Source organism: Tympanuchus pallidicinctus, unplaced genomic scaffold (assembly GCF_026119805.1).
Source record: "Tympanuchus pallidicinctus isolate F22 unplaced genomic scaffold, pur_lepc_1.0 scaffold5, whole genome shotgun sequence".
NCBI lineage: Eukaryota > Metazoa > Chordata > Aves > Galliformes > Phasianidae > Tympanuchus > Tympanuchus pallidicinctus.
Window position 1 is genome coordinate 71,589,383 of NW_026294769.1, and position 20,544 is coordinate 71,609,926.

The 20,544-nt window shown below is 40.3% G+C and overlaps 1 protein-coding gene across 3 annotated transcripts in view; it reads right to left on the reverse strand.

Moving 5' to 3' along the window:
• The window catches only part of TRAPPC9 (trafficking protein particle complex subunit 9), a 468,020-nt gene that overhangs the window by 8,411 nt on the left and 439,065 nt on the right, over window positions 1-20,544 (reverse strand). For all 3 annotated transcript variants that reach the window (XM_052703585.1, XM_052703584.1, XM_052703586.1), the window contains one exon: window positions 2,223-2,446. In XM_052703585.1, coding sequence (XP_052559545.1) covers window positions 2,223-2,446 — 224 coding nt within the window. The remainder of the gene's footprint in view (window positions 1-2,222; window positions 2,447-20,544) is intronic.

A 20,544-nucleotide genomic window follows, 5' to 3' on the forward strand; every position in this document is an offset into this window, starting at 1 on the left:
ACCTGATGTTTCCATTTGTTTTTGACCACACACTACTGTTACACCAAAGCACACACTAGTTCTTCATCCTCCCTCCCACCCGGCTCGGCAATGCAATAAATCATGTCACCACCTCCTTGCTAGTGTCAATGTAATGTCAGCCCAATTAGCTCAAACTGCTGACGAATGTAGTTTGGGATAAACTGGCCAACTTTGCACAGCCACACATAGTCACAGCATCACTCCTGCAGAAGAGGGGAGCATCTTTCTGCAGAGGGGCAAAACTGGGAGATGGCAGCATTTGAAGGCACTTCCATTAAACAACATAATAATCATGTGCCAGCAACCTCAGTATATAAAAATAATGAGCACGTGTTTAATAGCTTTGAGAGGATAACATGGAGCTACACCAGCTGGGTATCTCATCCAAAGTCTCAGCTTAGTTTATAAAAAAAGACACAGAGAATCTCTTTCATGTCATCCAACTATGAGCTTCTTCAGCTTCTTTACCAGTGTCTGAACGTCTGTCAAACACGGAGCATGAACACAATTGTGAATATGTTCGTTCTTCCCTGAAGCATCAAATGCACAAACCAGGACTTTATTCTTGTCCCCAAAACAGGTGCTGCTTTCTGAAATATTTTTTCCATTACTGAATTAGTTATTACAGGGGATGAAAGGGCCTCTGACAGCATTAGATCCACTGTTTGAAGAAGTTTCTTCTGTGATCGGGGCTCTATGCCTCAAAGAAATGTGACTAAGCATTTTCATTAGCAGCCTGTGCAGGACATGTATCAACACTGTACAATGTGAAGTACAGCACTTGTTGTCGGAGAGTAAACAGTCTCTTCATTTCACCCTTTTGGATGAAAAGGAGGACAAACATCAGAAAACAACTCCATTTTTTACTTTCTGGGTACTGTGTTTACGGTGAAAATGTCTAAATACTGAATACAGGGAGTGTAACGTATGAGGAGACTGCCTGGGCAGCTCAAGAGATGTGACCCCGTGACTTCTTGCCCATAGGAGACTCAATCAGAAGGCAGGAATATATGCTGATGCCTCCCTTTTCCCTCATTAGCCCTGAGGGTCAGCCCTTAGGCAGCTGGATATCCACACAGTGCCACTCACATTAAAAAACCCACATTGTCAGAAATGGAGTCAAAGGAAGCTGCCTCTTGATTATTTCTGTTGACATATCTCAATTATTCAGCTATGAATATATGGATGCTAATCCATTAACATTCAAGCTGATGGTTTATTCCACGCTCATTATCTTCTAGAAATATTTTCTTCCCATGGTATGTAATTGAAAATTACGCACAGTGACTGTCCCTGTGGTTAACCTTTAATTCCTTTCTTACTAAGGTTCACCTAAGTATTCAGTTTTGACAGGTACATTTTATTAGCAGTGTGAAGAGCTGACCTAAGCAAAGGTCCGAAGCACAATCCTAAACAGTCATCCTTCCCCTCTTGCTTATAAGTTAGAGATACTGCTTACTCCACTCTGTCATATAGTTCATGTTTTTCATCCCTTTGATTTTTTGTCATTGCTGGTTTTTGGGAAAGGATGCAAGAGAGAGTAGTTATATTCAAGAGCTATTTTCAGTGTTTTGTTTCACAAGCAAAAAATTTCAAAATAACAATTTGAGAGAAAATTTAAAAATTAAATTATTTTTAAATAAGAAATTTTTGTACGATTTTAAGTGCAGTTTTGCATTTCTATTTCTCTTTATTTTCATAGTAAAAATAAAGCTAAGAGACCAGGAAATGAACCTGCTCATCTTTCTGGTCATTAATGTTTAGCATTTTTATTTTTTCCTTCCTTGGGATCTAACTAAAACTGATCTGATGATTTCCTTGGCTTAGCCTAGGGGACTAATTCTCATGCACTGAAGAGAAGAAGTTACTTAAAACCTATTACTGTAGGCTGCATTGGATGGCTCACGGGACAGGCAGTATGATATTACACATTTTTTCTAAGTTACTCATTCACATCTTGCCAAATCTGGAGTGACCAAAAGTTACTGACTCCAATAGTTTGCTGGTGGCTTACAGTACAGGCAATTACAGTCTCAAACCATCTCAGAGAGATGGTTCTACCTCCCTAAGCCCACAGTACTTTTAGCAACAGGCATTTTTGAAAAATGAATCTGCATTATAAAGCACAATTAAGCAATGAAACTTTTTTAATGCAAATACACGTCATCCAGAACAGTGATACCTTCGACAGAAAAACTTACAGAATCGATGTAGAAGGTGTTGGATCCCACAAAAGTGATGGCATCCTGCAGCTCATAGTTGTGCACCCCATTCTGGTAATCCTGGTAGGGCGTCATGGTGAGCGCGAAGGGTCCCACGCTGTGCTTGCTCCAGTTGGTCAGCTTCACTTGCAGTGGGACTGGGTCACCCACTTTGCAGTCCACCACCACGTCACAGTCGCAGAGCTTGCCATCGACGAGGATATCTGTAAAGCAAGAAGATAATTCCACATTCGGTTTGGCTTCTGCTTTGGAAACAGTATTAATTTTTAATCATTAGGAAACTTAGCAACAAAAAATAAACTAAATGAAACCAAGAGTGTGTAACAGTTGGGTGGTCCAGTGTGGAGTTGGACTCGACGATCCTTTTGGGTCCCTTCTGACTCATGATATTCCATGATTATGAGATCCTATGACAGTTAACCTTAGGAAAGTTAGTGCCGCAGTGTTGTATACAATGGTACTGCAGGAACTGACTTGCAACAACCAGCTCATGAAGGTTTGATATCCGTCGAAGCTGAGAGAGCAATGAAAAAGAAATAACTATGCTCCATTCAAAGGCACCAGAAGAAATCTTTTAACCAGCTCCATTTAACCTCCTCCTAAAAGCCAAAGCCATGGACACTTCTCATGCATCTCTTACCCATAAGCAGCATTAGGTGAAGGGAAGTCTAAACAGGAGTCACCAATACAAATTGAGGCTGGATAGATCCTGGGCTGTGTGTCCATGCTCACACGTTACAGCCAAAAATACATCTTCCTGTATCAAGGTGACCTTTTGGAGCAGGATAGACACTGCCAGAATTTGCAGTGTAACACCTATATTATCATCCAGATAATAAGGAAAAAAAGAGGATTTTAAAATTATACAGCGATACTACAAGCTTGTTCACTCTTTGTGCTTTAATTCATATTGGGATTTCTATTTTTAACTTTCTACTTTTATTTCCCTTACTGGAATAGCAGAAAAATATAGGGCCTCTAAATTGGTTACTGCTGGGACAATGACAGCCGGAGTGATGTGTCCATTAACCTTGCCATTTGCTTATACAGAACCAAAATGTTTTGTTACTAACACACTATGAAATTGCTAGTCCAATTCCCTGCTCCGAAAGGGCTCCCAGTTGTGCAGTATTACTGTGTTTTTCAGATGAGGGCTATCTCCGATGCACTATTAATATGGGAACATTTCTATTTCACTGTGGGTTCATGTTCATAGATAAGAGAAAGCCCTGGGCACATGTAAGAAAGCGTCCTCTCTGTGAATACCTATCCCCACAATCTCACATGCCCAAGAGGCATTTCCACCACTCCAGCTCCTCCTCAGTCGCCTGCCTTATGATAGACAGCATATTATTCCTCTGCCAACAGCACCACATTTACATTAGTAATATCTCCTCTTCAAGAAAAGAAACTCTTTTTATGCTTCAGGAACTTTCAGGGAGAAAAACATTTTATACTGAGGTGATTCATTTTTATTTTTATTTTTAAGCTTATTTTTGTTTTGTTGCCGTAGAAGAAAAACTACAAAATGATGCATATTCTCGTGATGCTCTTTAGCATGGCAAACTGAACAAGCTTCAGTATAGCAACTAAAGAAAAAGAACTAGTGCCAAAGAAAGTAGTCAGAAAGGGACATTAATTCCAGAGGTGAGATTAGCAAAACTGAAAACTTCTCATTGACCAAAGCTTCCCCATGCAGCAGCACATCCCAAATCCAAGTGGCTCAGAAGAGGAAACCCTGCAGTGCTCAAGCTGTAGCCATCCAAATTCCATCCTGGTGTCCCAGTTGGAATGGTCCCTATGCCAAAACCCTCCCCTTCCCAAAGCAGATGCCCAGCTCACAATGATGAGAAGGAAAAGGAGTTTGCAATAGCCACTGCATTTTAGGAAAGGGTGAGAAAAACTGATTGAGGTTGGGCTTGTCTTCACAGAATCATAGAATCAAAGCCCACTAAGATCATCTAGTGTGATCGTCCACCCATCACTAAAAGTGCCAACTAAACCAGCTCCCCTGTTGCAATAGCACACCCTAACGCTGCAGGATCTCCTGCCCAACGTGATCAAACTGCTTCTTGTGGGATTGCCCCGAGATCCTGGAAGCAGATGGTGGCTGTAATGGTATCCCATTACCTGGGATACACTCCAAACTTAACTGACTGATTTTTTTTAATCACAAAATTGAGTTTGTATGTGTGCATACAATCTTAGTGCTTCTCAGCTTCCGGCCTGAGAAGCAAAGTCCAGTTGCTTCTTTCAAAAATGACGCATTAATACCTGTTCATGAGCCTAAAGCAGCTTGTTTTCAAGCTTCTCCCTCAAGGTGAGTGCTTTCATTTGCAAATACATCTCTTTTTGACTCATTCCTTCAGCCAGCAGGTCCCACAGCTGTGAGAGCTCCCTGGACCAGCATGAGCCTTCAGAAACACTCAGCAAGCTAAGTGGATGAATCTGTGTTTTCAAGCTGCTCATCAACTTGCCTTTTAGCTTTAAAATTCAGTGCTCTGCTGTAGGAATTATAAATGAGCCCTTTGCCCTCTATCTCCACCTTTGTAGCTAATAATAGCTCACAGCACTGCTTGTGCAAAAATAGAAAATCTAAACAAAAGGGAAGCAATTAAGCCTGACTCAACCAGATTAATTTTCTTCCATATTCATTAAAAAAAAAAAAATCAATTCATTTAAGATTGATTTAAGAGTATGTGCGCACATGAGTTTGTGTACATACTGGGAGATTATTTCCTTCCCTCCCAGCACACCCTTCCTTCTCGCAGTACCGCAGCCAAGGAGCTCAATGAGATGTCAGAAGAGAAAACACACATGGCTGGCGTGCAAAATACTATGGAAAGGAGTGTTTAAAAACAGTCTCCTTTCATCGGAGGGAACAGCTTGGTTTGACAGGCAGCTTCACTCCCTTCCTGACACAGAAAACATCTCATGGACCATACGGATTTGCTTTAATATTTTCATCTGTGAACAGAGGAAAAGCCATGTGCACAGGGTCCCGTTTCTGCAGATTCAGCTCAGTAACACAGATGGCATGTAAAAGCTGAGACTGCTCACACCACTGCTGTGAGAGTGAATCATTACTGGTTTCAGCATACAGGAGCTCTGAATCAGAAGAAACAGTCGCTCACACAGAAGACAGTGGTGGCCATATATCCAGCTTCCCAAGATTCAGGAACAAGACAAATACTACTTCAGAAAATTAAAGGAAAGAGTTGAGTGTAAACAACATAAATAAGCTACATAAGAAAGGTGGGAGTTGAAACTCAGGCCATCACATGAAAAATAAATAATCATAACTAGAATTAGAGAATCACAGAATCATAGAATGGCTTGGGTTGGATCTTAAACATTGTCTAGTTCCAACCTCTTGCTGTGGAAAAAGGCCAAGCAATCTCCTAATTAAAAGCAAAATCCTTTTAGATATTTTAACAAGCCAACACAATTCTGCTTCTCCTTTTTTCTTTCTCCTTTTTCTATCTATTTTCCCCCCTTTTATTTTTTTTCCCTCCTGCTTGTTTGCCTACATACATTCTCCACGGAAAACATCCTTAGGTGCCAGCATTACCCTGCAATGACTGAAAGGTAGTGAAGAACAGAAAGCCTTGTTTTCTTTCACTGAGAGCCTTAACCAAGCCTTTCAGGATTTCTATGAACTCACTTACCCATTGGAAAAAATATTCCATGGCCCACCTGATACGCAATGCTGACTTCATAGAGTCATAGAATGGCTTACTTTGAAAGGGACCTTAAAGATCATGCAGCTGCAACCCCCCCCTGCTCTAGGCAGGGCTACCAGGCACCAGGTCAGACTGCCTGTTACTTACATCAGAAGAAGACTGGGAGACAACAATGTGAAAATAACATCAGATTATATATAATGTCTTCCCTTCAGGATCTCAAAACTCTCCAGAAAAGCACAAATGCTCCTAGAGGGAAGACAGCTTCCATTCCACAGGAAAAGCATCATTTAACATCACCTGCCAAGCGCACTTCAGTTTACATCACCCAAAGGAGTAGTTTGGAAATGAATATGAAATATTATTAACATTTTGCTTTATTTACTCTGCTCATTTTGATGCACATTAAGGAGTCCTTGCCACTTGGTCAAGTTTCCAAGTGAGCACTTGCACTCGTTGGCCCATTTGGATAAGAGCTCCAAGTCACAGCTAATTGCATTTCCACACCCAACTCCCCATTTGACACTGTGCAAGCTTAATTTTGGAAAGCTGCACACAAACACACAGTCTCAATGGAAATGTATATTTCAGCACGGCTTATGTTCCTTCCTCAGGTTTGGGTTAATTTAAAAATAAAAACAGGCTGCAGAGGAAGGCAACGCTGTGTTTCATCTTTACACAAAGAAATTCCCGCTAGATATTCGCTTTTACACTGGATGCTGAATCCCAGCTGATGCAGATATGCTAACCTCTGCCATTCTCTACAGAGGGAAACCTGGCTCAGGGCTCCCAGCAAATTCCTCACAGCGGCATGGCCTTGCACAAACAAGTCCATGAACAAAACTCCAGGCAAGGGATGCCAAATAAATCTCACACAGGTGGTAGAAGAGATCTTCAAGACCAGCAAAGTAAGCATTGCTTAGCTGTGCTGTGATGGTTTGAGGAATTTCAATCAAGATTTTTCTATGCTGTTCAAACTGTTCTGAAATACAATTTTTACTCATCCTGATCAGGAAGATCTGAGGAGGAGGGAAAGCAGCAGCATCAGCACCAATGTCTCCAGATAAAGTCTATCAGGCACTTCAATAGAGGAGAGCCAAAGACCACAAGCCCAAGGCGGAGCTGCTGCAGTGAAAGTCTCTCAGAGTGATTCGGTTATTCTGTATTCACCAAACTCAACGTGCTGACTAAAATGTCTGCCCAGCCCAGCTTTGCTTCTAACTGTCCTAAAAGAGCACTGAAAAAGGGTATGTGGCACTGAGGGACATATTTAGTGGGTATGGTGATGGTTGGACCAGGTAACCTTGGTGGTATTTTCCAACCTTAGCGATTCTATGGCTCTAATCTATGATTCCTCTGGTAAATGAACCTAAACACTGATTCTGTTTCCCCTGCTCATACTTGCAGTCCCTCATGTGGACCAGTTTCCTTTCATTTTCTGAACCATTCATGCAAATTATTTGCACACAGAGATATAACATTGGTTACATTTGCTTGTCCATTATGAAGTCCTGCAGTATTTTCAGAGTTGAATACATCCATACAAAAGATATTTGTATGAATAAATAAACAGTGTTCCCTGTGACTCTCATCATGAAAAAGCTGAATAGTTATTTAATAACATGAGAGTCTTTTAGCTATTTACATAAAATCTTCTGAATGCAGTTTGGATCTGCTCTTCACAGTAGCCCTCAGCATCTTTACTTGGAATAGCATCTTCCTGTTCACTTGTTCATTCATTGTTATTTTCATACAATGGAAACCAGTGGAGCCAAATCTGACCCCTCCATAATTTCATAGCATTCAGCAGCAATAGAGCACAGAGGTATACAGATGTTGTTATTGTAACAGGTTCAAATTGCATGAGTATTTCACCTTGTCAGACATTCCCAGCCCCATTCTGGAAAGTGCCCAGTGAGTTTAGAGCCTGCTCATTCAAATCCCTCATTGGACCTGAGAAGTTCAGCTCCTCTTTGGGTCATGACCCTTGAATAGGAACAAATAAAAACACAGGAAAACATATGCATGAACTACTGCAACCACCATCAAGACACAGACATACACCCAACTCAGGAAAACAGCCCTGAAAACAGGGAGGTTGGCAGAGGATGGGATGGTTGAGCACGAATGTGGGCAACTGAAAGAGGCAGCTCCTTTCACAAGACCTCTGAGCTACTCAATTTCTGGCAGGCTTCCCATTCCCAAACATTTTACGATTGAATTAAGGACACTTTATTTGTTCTGAAAGCAATTAAAAAGAAAAACACATTTAAAATATAGTTCTAGCAACAATAAGCAATTAGTCTTTGATAATTGCCTGTGTCTTCCTATGTAATCACTCTTTTGCAGTGGCCAGTATGCTGATGACAAGTCCTGACTGCTCCGATTATCGTTCTTGCCAAATTGCTTTGAGTTTGTGTCTGTTCTTAACTCTGTGCTGACAGAGGATGCTGCAGGAAGGATATTTCCACCTTGCACAAGGATTTCTCCACCTTACAAAAGGACTTCTCAATCTCATTCATTTGGACTGAGTAAGCTTTCTTCCTCCAAATCAGTCCAGTGTTTAGTCCAGTTTTAATCCCCAAATCTCTCCTCAGCAGGTAGGTGATCAGCATTCAGTTTCAGCGCTAGTTGATCTAGGCTGTAAACATTCAGAAGTAGCACAGTCTTCCTCAATTAACTCTAACTACCAGGGTCACGCTCACTGAGAAGAGAAACACTAAGCACTCCTGGTGCTCTGGGGTTTGACTGCCTCCAACTTTTACTTGGGGTCTTCAAACAGTAAATCTGAACGCATGTGAACCACACATCAGTGAAGAAGCGAGTTATTCACTTCAACCTCTCTGGTTTTGCTGGGAGTTATTTTATTTTGCACTTGCCTTTTACAACAGACTCTATCCTGCCCTGTGGAATTGCTGGCACATGGATTGCACCTGCTTGTCTCATCCCTCCTCTGGCAGCCAAAATAAATCATCATCTGGTGATTTGCCCAGTTTGCTATCAAAGTGATAACCGCTTCAGTGTTTGTATTGCTTGTGTCCAGTCCTAAGCTAAATGCTTAGGGGCAGAACCTTTGAAATGTTAAAATTCTCGGAGCTTTGTGCTTCCCCGTGTGCCTGAGCTCCTTTGGACTTGTTTGAAAATATTCCATGACGTAGCCCCAGTTTACTTAAATAGTCTCAGTTTTTGAATGTGGGCCAACCTCTTTTTATCTATTAATCACAAGCAGGTTTGCAGAAGACTCCTTTGATTATTTGCTATACCGCCAGAAGGTCAGGCTGCATACAGTGTGTGCCTGTAGTTGGAAAATTCACTATCCCAGGATTTGCATGGTATTTCTCATAGAACCACAGAATCATTGAGGTTGGAAAAGAGCACTAAGATCATCTAGTCCAACTGTCGACCCATCACCTCTGTGCCCACTAAACCAACATCTATGAGTCTGTAAAACGCTGTTTTTTTGTACACTGGTGGCTTTGTGCAAAAATGCTGCAGGTGATGAATAACATGTGCCTCAACCTACAGCTTACTGAAAGAAAATCGCCTTATTCCTCATTGGTTGCATAATGAGACTTAAAATTTCCTCTCCTTTCAGCCACCCTGCAATGATGGATGTGAGACAAACCCCTTTCTCTGCAGAGAGGATTTGTAAAGGTCTCCAGCAATCTTTGTGATGGTTTCTGACTTGTGGCTGAAAAGTTAATGGTGAAAAAAGGAAAAGAGTCTGCAGCCCTTATGTGCTTATGTGGAGCCTGTCTGATCTCACAGTCAGTGTGGTGCAGATACTACTTTGGCTGGAGAGCTCCAGCAAGTGATAAGTGTGCTGACCATAGCCCATTCCCTATGGAGACAATAGGGAGGTAATGCATGGTTGCATATGAAGTGCTGTTTAATGGTGGAAGCACAAAACTGGCTCCTAAACTAAACTCTGTGCATGCAAAGTCCAATACATAGATTTCACCACAAAATCTGCTTGCTCTAACATGCCATCTACATGGCAATATGAAGAGGAAGCATTATTTTCCAGTGAATAAGCATATAATGGTGCTCTGGACTCTTCTGTAGGGAGATCATACTTACACATATATCTCATAAATAAGGGATCATCCCTAACTGTTTTTTTCCATAGACTTTGCTATTTTTTTCCCAATTTCTATTTAAATCACTAGTATGTGAAGTATAACTGTCATATTTGAGAGTGTTTGGGGCTCCTGTAGGATGAAATATGCTATGTGCTGTCTGAAGCAAGAAAGAATTGAAACATAGATGAGAAGAGAGGCAAGACAGCATTTATCCCCATGCCCAGATGTATAGACTTGCAGAATGCTTAACGAAAGTGGAAAAAAAAGTGATACTCATTATTTAAAGAAAAATGATGGGTACACGACCCCTTTTCCATGCTTGTCTTGAAAAGGAACCATGAAATATTACAGGCGATGTCCAGGCCATATGAGTTGCGTATCCCTGTAGAGTAGCCAAAGCCTTGTACAGGATAATATATAACCTCCTATTAACAGGCAGGTAGATGATTTACCACATTTCAGCAACTGTTCAAATATGAGCAGTAGGACACTGTGCCTCATGGGCTGCCTTCAGCCCAACCACAGCTGAAATGCAATTAGTGAGCTGAAGAAGAGATCTTAAACAACTCCAGGTACCAATGCTGCATTAGTATGGCACTTTTGTGTACAGAGGTGTGGTGTACATGGGGCTACATGGGGCTCATGTCTACAGACCACAGTTGCTCAAAAGGAGAGGTGCACATTAAAATGGACATATTCTTAATGAAGATTCTTGAAACTTCAGTCATAGTGTATTTCATTCTGATGGCTCTACATTGCTTTAATTGCTAGTGGATTGAGTTAAACTCTCACTAATTCCCTTAGGTATGGTTAGTTTAGTCTGCCACATGTGTATTAAGGCATGGCACAGTAATCCAAGTAGATGTGACTTGGAAACTATCAAGTCCTATGGTGCTACTACGTTTTAATTCTGGTCACATCCTTCTTCTTCTGCATCATGACCTCTCAAAATTCAGTTTAAATCCACTTAGTAAGAATCATGCTAACATATATGTATGAGACAGTTTTGAGTCATCCTCTGTGACAAATCCATATTCTTCTTGGTTAGACAGAGTATACTAACAATCATACAGAAAACAAGGTGTCTTTAAGCCTAGAGTCATCAACCACCCAAACTTTTGGCCTCTCTCTGACATCTCTCTGTTAGTAATCTACTATTTGCTAACGTAGATCATGCTCAAAACTGAGCTCCTGATCTTTTCCTGAAGTCTTTCCCTTTCTCTACCTACCCAACTTCAAAGCGAAATCTGTCCTGCCAATCTCACCTTCCTAATTGACTAGACTTCCTCTCATGACTCACTCCTCCAGTGTGATTAAATTCTGATGCCACTTCTTACAAAACCTCTCCAAATCTGACCTTTTCGTTCTGTCTACATTGCCAAACCTCTGCCGAAGATCTAATTAAATTGTGAGCGTGAACAATTAAAATCTCATCTCCACTGATTTTGACACCTCTCAACTAGTGCCTTCTTATCTACTGAAAACCTTGCTTCAAAGATCGAACCTGGTTATGCCTGCATGGCACCTTGAAAAGACATCATATATACTTCAGCATACAGAGAGAGAGAGACTGTAAGCTCTTATGGACAGCAGCATTTGTGTTCTTAATTGCCCAGAGGCACAAATCGTGTGGCACCTAGAATTTTGCAGACCTGTTTTCCTGAGATGTCCAGACAGTACTAGTAAGAGAACTGGAAACAAAGGCAGACATCTTAAACAAAATCAATGCCTACTTAGCAAATCTCAAGGCTCTATGGTGAGGCAAGGATGTCAGCACTGCGCCAGTTTTCCAAATGGGACATTGGGACATTTTAGGGATGAGTTAACCTGTGAGTAACAAACAGCAAGGAGTTTCTGCTGAGCAGAGACAAATGCACGAGCTACCCAACAAGAGCAAGAGGGGATAGTGACTTCGAAAGAACAGAGAAAAATTCTGATTTGTAAAGCTACAAAATCCCTATGCTGGCCCATCAGGGTGTGTTTCGATCTGCTAACATTTTACAGAAACGAGTCTTAACACTAAACTGAAGCTAAAACCTGAGGATTTCTAGGACACAGAGGAAGTGGCTAAAGGTAATCTGGTCTTATGGAAAAAGAAAATGAAATAAATGTAATGGTACTTAAAGGAGAACTCTCAAATCAGATTTAAAGTAAAACCTAAAAACCCTTTCTTCACCATCGCTGCATTTGGCAGGAGTAGAGTCATCACATATCACCAGAGTGAAATGCAGATAGGATGAAAACTTCAGGTTTAAATAAAACCATAAATGAAGTCTTGGGAAAAAACAAACAAACAAACAAACAAACAAACAAAAAAACCAAAACCAAAAACAAAAACAAAAAACAAAACAAAACAAAAAAAAAAAGAGAGAGAGAGAAGAAAAGGAATACTGCACTCAGCTAGTATTTAAATTAAATCCTCTCCACACCTGAGGCTGAGAGCTGTGCCTTATGCTTCACCTGTCAAGTGCTGCAAAGCATTCCTGCAAATCCCCCCCCTTTTAATTGGCCATTTGGGTGGCAAAACCATCCCATCCTCCAAACCTGCAACCTGCTCCAGCTTGCAGAGCCATTGGAAAAATGAGCAATGAGCAGGTGTCAAATTCAGTCCTTTTATCTACAGCTTTTAAAAGACAGATACAATTACGTGCAAATCAGCATAGTGTGGTGGCTGATTAGGTCTCTTTTCTAAGAATTATTTGCACAAGGCTCTGCAAGCAGACGGACCAGGGCTATCAGCTGATCTACAGAAGCAGTATTCTGTCTGCTCTTCCTTCTAGAGACTCACAGATGCATAAGCAGAGAACAGATATTGTTAACTCCTCATCCTCCACAGCAGGCAAAGCAACACGGAGCAGTCTGATAAGCTATGAAAGCTGAAATAAAACAGAAGGTAAAAGCCTTCAAAACTCCAAAGATTCATGTTGGATATTAGGAATAATTCTTCTCAGAAAGAGTGGTGAGACACTGGAACAGGCTGCCCAGTCTATGGATGTGTTCAAGAAGAAGGTACATGTGGCACTGAGGGATTTGGTCTAGGTAGTCATTGACTGATGGTAGGACTACATGATCTTAGTGCTCTTTTCCAACCTTAATGGTAGTATGATTCTACGAAAACCCAGTGTATGGAACATCTGCATGACTTCCATAGTAGTACTTCTGAAGTCATCTATTATTTTGTGGATTTACGTGCCAAGTGATGCTGACAGCATCCTGTTTACTCCTACAATATACAGACAAAAATCCCCCCCCGAATGCCACCACCTCTCAAACCATATTTTTAACTTCATAAAAATCCCTCGTTTTACATTATCTAAAGATCTGACAACAGGGATGTTACTAAGGTTCTTCATAGAATCACATAATCAGAGTTGATCTAGATAGCTGTATCAGGTTAATCTGAGCCCCTCCCAGCATGATCTTGAATGTCTCCAAGGATGGGACATACACCACCTCTCTGGGCAACCTGTTCCAGTGCCTCACCACCCTTATTGTGAGAAATGTTTTCCTTATATCCAATCTAAATGCCCCGTCTTTCAGTTTGAAACCATTTCACCTTGTCCTATCACAACAGACCCCCCTGAAGAATCTGTCTCCACCGTTCTTATAGCCCTCCTTTGTTTTTCATGTAGTGGTCTAGGAAACATAATCAGTTGTCTGTCTTAAAAAAAAACAAACAAACAAAAAAAAACACCCACAAAACTCAAAGAAGAAAACAGCTTCTGCTGTCTTGAGTGCATCACCTCACGCCATCTAGATCATTCCTGCTGCCTGGATGAGTACGTCCTCTAAGTTATAGATACAGAGTATGACCCTTAGAGCTGATTTACCATCCTTACATCTGGGCGCAGAGAGGTTTTATGTACCACCTCATCATGTAAGACAGGAGAGGATCCTTTCTAAGTTCCTAAAGAAATAAAAGGAGTCCAGTGCAGTGGACTATTTTAAAAAAATAAAATATAAAATCAGGCCTTTAGCAAGAATTTGGGCCATGCTTGTCCATAAATGTTTTTGAGGAAAGAGAATGAAGGTGGTTGGAAAGTATATAAGGCAAATAGTGGCATATAATGGAAACTGCTCCCAAGAGCATTTGCAATTTCAGCAAATACGGGGCATTGAGATTTAACCACCCTAGTAAGCACTTTGTCGTTTCTATCATTAATTTGTGAAAATGTCTACCTTTTATGCACTCGCAATCCAAACAAAAGAACAAATTAAAAGAACTAAGCACACAAACTATGTTGGGCAATGGACCATCACAGCAAAACGCTGCTGGTAATCTGTATTCACATTGTATTACACAGATTGACTCAGAATTAACTATGGCTGCCCTCTTCTGGAAAACTCCCTAAAACAAACAAAATTCTCTTTCATCCATTTCCATTAATGGTATTAATGGTGAGATCACAGGAGAACATGACAACTGGATGAACAGCTCTGAGGAAGCAGTAAGAAGTGACAATGGAATGGAACTGAACACATTCTATAGCCCCCATTGTAAACTGGAACATACAATTCAGCTCATCCAGAAAATACAGACTGTCATTCCAACTTGAATTTTCAGAATGGACATCAAATGTCAGGATGGAAGTTAGAAGAAAACAAATTGCAGTCATTTTCTAGAAGATCATCAGGTTCATAGGGACCAAACCTGAGATATAAGGAACTTCAGCTGCACATCCTGAAAAATACAGCCCTGCCAAAAAGGACCTGGGGGTGCTGGTGGATGGGAAGCTGGACGTGAGCCAGTAATGTGCCCTCATAGCTCAGTAAGCCAACCATATCAAGGGCTGCATCAAAATAGTCAAAATAAGGGAGATGATTCTGCCCCTCTGCTCTGGTGAGAACTCACCTGGAGTACTGTGTCCAGATGGGGAGTTCTCAGTACCAGGAGACATGGACTTGTTAGAGCACATCCAGAAGAGGGCCGTAAAAATAATCCAAGGGATGAAACACCTGTTCTATGGGAGAGCTGGGACTGTTAGGCCTTGAGAAGGCTCCGAGGTGACCTGATAGGGGCCTTTCAGTATCAAAAGGAGGGCTATAAGAAAAAAGGGACAGACTCTTCAGCAGAGTCTGTTGTGGCAGAACAAGGGGAAATGGTTTCAAACTAAAAGAAAGGACATTGTGATTGGATAGAAGAAAAAATGTTTTACAGTAAGGGCAGGGAAGCACTGCAGCAGGCTGCCCACAGGGTTTGTGGATGCCTTGTGTTCCTGGAGGCATTCAGGGTCAGGCTGGAGGCGGCTCTGAGCAACCTGATGCAGATGTAGGTGTCACTGCTCACTGCAGGGGAGTAGGACTAGATGGCCTTTAAAGGTCTATTTCAACTCAAATGACTCTTAGGATTCTTTGATTTTAGTTCCAGCAATATTCACTGTTGGGCTTTTGTGACATGAGCCCATGCGAGAGGGGACTCTTATTTCATTCCTCAAATGGAGATCTTACTCCAGGATGATCTGAGAACAAAATACATTCTACCTAAATGAGAATGGGACACGAAAAGACAGCCACTGCAACTACATTTGTGGGTAGAATTAGAGGACAGCCCGTGTTAGCTGGCACCAGCAATTAAGAGAAGAGATGGATTCTAAGATAGAGAAGAACTTCCATATCTTAGTATGAATCCACCAAATGTCCTGATCCATACTGTCAGATGTTATCAATATAACTCAATGTCAGTGCAGGTGTCTTCAGTCTCTTGTTCGTATGTGTATAATCACCTGAGCCATATCTAGCAATAAGAGCACACAGTAACACTCCAGTGTTGTAAAAGCATGAGATGTCGTGAGATTTGGATACTAAATTGGTCAAAATATCCCTGAAGAACAAGAAAACAAAAGTCAGAGGAGAAACATTGCGCATTGTTCTACGAGGTTTGACATTGAAAGGTCTCTAAAAATAGCCTCAATCTTAAACACCTATCAAGGTAGGATTAGTTAAAATGAAACACCTCATTCAAAACTGTAAAAAAACCCCAAAATCCACACAGCTAAAGTTCATTCACGTTTAGAAAATCAGTCACTAATATCTATGACTGTAGCAGAACTTCTCTTTTCTCCACTGCTGCCCTCTGTCCCCACAGAGCTCCTGTCTGTTTTTTAATCTCACATTCACGTTGACTCCTGACAGCAGTGTACCAGGCACTGAATGAACACCAAAACAGGCAACACCTCTGTCCTTAAGTAATCACTTTGTCATGTAATGACCAGTGAAATCTCCCTGTTTCCAAAGAGTCCTTTCAGCTGCCAGACTCAATTTGCCTCAATTAAAGAAGCTGTAATACAAAACAGATGTTCCAGGAGTTTGCCAACTGCTGAAGTGAGATGTGGATGTGGAGCATACCAAACTCCATACAGGAAAAAGGAAATTCAGAGCAATCTGTCTTAAAACACTCATGTATGTCACCATAAACTCTAGTAGAATTAACAGTATTCGTAGGTTACTTATATAAGTACAGAAGCTGCAAATGCAGAGAACACAAGAAAAATCATAGAAAAATAGTATTGTCTTCAATAGTCAAGATCAATTCCAGCTGTCCTTAATAACCTGAATCATACAAAACAACAGTAGTATCCATTCCCTCATTTCCCTATTTTATTTATACCTAGGCTCTTTTCTTATTTATCACTCTGGAGCATGGCAACCTCATGGGAAACTCCTCCATAAGACAAAATGTCCATTTTTCTATGAGATATGGTGTAAATTAATAACAAGCTAAAGTGAGTTCTCCAAGTACAATAAAAATTAAATTGTTAATCACTTGAAAATCAGGAAAGATTGACACAGCCTTAATTTAAATAATGTATTTGTTTAACTAAAGACGCCACTATCAGCCACAGTGTGCCAATACTTGTTAGAAAAGACAATTAGAAAGTCAACCTATAGACAAGGGGTCTTTGCTGGAGTTGGATACTCTCTTCCATCAAAGCAGAACTATCAGGCTAAATGGAGATCTATCGGCACAGTTTTATTTATTTTCTAACTTCTCAAAGTCATTCTGCAGAATGGACTGCTGTCTTCACCATCCCAAAGCACCTCATTAAGCCAGTGAGTTAATCAAGTATATGCAGCTAATGAGAAAACATGATTAAAAAGTTCAGAGAAGTAAGAATGAGGAAACATTTTAACAGAGCAGCCAACTTGTTTCCAACCTAGGAACATGCCAGTGGTTCATAAAATGCAAGCTGTAGTTTGGTTAATAAAATATAAGCTGTAGTTATGTCTTCTGTGAGCAAACAGTAATTAACTTGGTCAAAAATTCATGGGGATTCTTTCTGATGGGGATCCATGGGGATAATTTCTAATGAGTTTCTGTCCTGCCTTCAGTCTGATGGTCTAGAAATTAAGAATCTTCCAGCTTTATGAGACATAACGTACTGCAATTAATATACATGACTTATGCACTCTTTCTGTATTGCTTTGGCATTCAGATCTCCTGCATTTATTGAAGTTTGGATTTAGGACTTTGCTAAACTAATGATATGTATCCTTACCCATGCTTACATCCTCTGGGTTTATAGAAGATTACTCACTCTGAGCACCACAGGAAGAGCTGAGAAAACTATTATTTGCTGGTAGCTCTCTATACATACAGCCACATCGTAAACTTCTTATGTCAGCTTTCTTTGCTCGTTTAAGAGTCACTGCAGCATCTCAAATCTTGCTCATCTTCAGATATCTTTTGTCCATCATTGTCAGCTAGTACAGAATTTTCTCCTAAATTACGTCTGTCCAGAAAGACACTCTGTCAGTAACAGCTTTTCTATGCCTAAAAGTACAAGGGTAGTAATATCTGGAATAGTTCTATTTGACAGAGAGATGGAAAAATGATTATGTTTGCTCAGTCAGCCTTTTCCCAGCAAATGCATGAGGATTTCATGCACAGATTTTCTTCTGCATTGTGAATCCACAGAGCCATGATAAGCTCAACAATAAATCTAAGTATTTGAAAGACATCATGGCAAAACCACTTTGAGAATCCATCTGTGATCAGTACAAGGTTCACCTCCTTGCAATCCACTGGAGTATTTACACAAATCTTTGTTGTGAGCTGAGTTGCCTGCTAATGGTAACACTGAGAAACAATGCACCTTACCTAGACTTATCAGCCCATCAACACAGTTCTAAATACATGAATACTGTATGAGAATATGTATTGTCTGAGACTGGGGACTGGAATCTTCTCTTGGATAATTTGCAAGCAAGGCTCTTTATTGCTTGGCCATAGCATGAATTGCCATCAAAGCCAACAAATGCCATTTCCCTGACTACACATTCGCCCTGGGTGGAATAAAAATATGACACTTTATTGAGAGCCCCAATAAACCACCTGCCATCTTTGGCTCCAGCAGCTGAGCAATTTCTGCTGGGCAGTTACAGTCTCTGTTCAGATTTTCAAGGGAGAACAATACAGCTGTTAATTAATAAAATAGCTCGAGTTTATCTGCAAGTTGTTTATACTAATGTGCAGAGCTGGCATTTTGATTGCTGCTTTTCAAGTTATCGCATCCACCTTGCAGAAAGAGACTTGTAGTAGAGAAGATAATTATGATTATATTAAATATGTCCTATTACTTATGAAACGGTTATTAGTCACAAAGTTCACTTGAGTTGGGAGGAGACAAAAACTCCTTTCTAAAACTTCCAAACACTGAAAATGCATTTACTTGTCTGGCTGATTTCCCTTGTATTTATCTCCTTTATCTTCATCTCTGCCACAGTCCTTTTAAATCTGCAGCACTCTAATGCCTCAGAAATGGTTTCCCTACTTTAAGCTTATCTAACATACCACAAGCCAGCAATCACTAATCATGTTAGACAGTCAAAGAAAAAGATTCTGAAGTACTTAACAGCAGTGAATTCATCTGGCATTATTTCTTGGGCAATCACTCTAACCCTTCTTTGGACCTCCCAGCTTGCATACTCTCCACTACAAAAAATGTCCTCTGATGGTCCTTAGAGCTATGCCCCCTTCTCCATCCATGACCACTGCCTTGCTCTTCCAGCCACTAAATGGTTCTTTCATCTCCAGGCTTTTCCTAAAATTCCAATTTTACCTCTCCAAACAAGACCAGACAACACAATCTTATTTCCTATGGCACTTCTAGCATAATTCTTTTGGGGACACTAAGAGGAGACAATTGCTTGTGAGGTGACCAGAAGAGGTAAGTCTTCCCTATTGGATAAGCTCTGGTGGCTTCTTGGCCCTACTGGAAAATACTGTTTTCTCTACAGCTGTCTTGTACTGTACACATTTCTCAGATAATCCTATATTCAAATACAGTATCCCTGCTTATACTTAAATTCTTACCAGACCCACTAAAGAAGTAGGATAAAGCAAAGGAAGAGAAACAGCCCAAAATTTAGCCTGAAAACATGGTTACTAACCAACCTAAGTCTCAGATTGCTCCATGTGTAGTAAATCTTCTAATTTATCCAGTCCAGTTGCAATTTTTCAAAATGATGAGGTTTTAACCATATCCTTTAGGAAATAACTCCACAGTTCAGCAGAACTTACTGTCAAGGCTCCTTAAGTTACAGTCTAAATGTTCCCATCTTCATTTTATCCCATTACTCTTAGTTATAGCTTTTATTCTAGCCTTGAAATAATTCCACTCCCACATGTGGTTGGTATCCTGCTAGTATTTCTAGCTTCCATTACTTCCTGGCATACAAACACATTAAAAAATATATATATACTAGAATAAATTAAAATTGTCAGAAAAAAAAACCAACAAATGTCAGATAATTTAAAAATAAATTCAATTAGAGCAGTTAAAAGTGGAGAAGGCCTATTAGATTACTGAATGAGTCCCTGAATACAGAATGTCTGAAATTAATCTGATATTAAATGCGATCCAAGCCAAAAGGTCTTGCATATCTTCTTTAATTTAGAATTTCTTGGCCTTTATACAATGTAACTCAAAATGCAAATATAGTAGAACCTCAAGTTATTCTTGTTTTCTTTTTCAAAAATCAAATTCATTTCTTTTGATGAAAAAGATGATGACCTTCCCTATACCTATCCCCAGTGTGAAAAATTTTGGTCATATCTGGACTCAAGTTGTTGGTCAAGTCCATACAATCTTCAAACTCAGCACAAAGGGGAATATTGCTGTGCCAGTCTGCAGGCGGGTACAACTGCTGGATCCAACCTCACATGAGCTGCAGTTCCAACAAACACACACAGGAATACAGTACTGGAAGAATATTTGATTGTGTTTGTTTACCAACAGCGTTGATGCCAAGCAGCTTTGCCTAGCAAAAAAAAAAAAAAAAGAAATTTGATTTTTAATAATGCGACTACTGACAGGAACTGCGTTACAAGAACCACCATTTCAGGATATCAAAAGATAGATGGTCTAAATGAAACAGAAATATATCAGTATCTCAAAACTGTAGTCTCGGGAAAGTTATTTTAAAGGGAATACAGAGTTAAAAACACATTGCAAGAGTCAGAAAATCAGAATAGGTGATCACTGGTGGCCCTACTCCAGTTAGGATTTCTTTTCATTTTCTTTGTGGTTAGTCCTG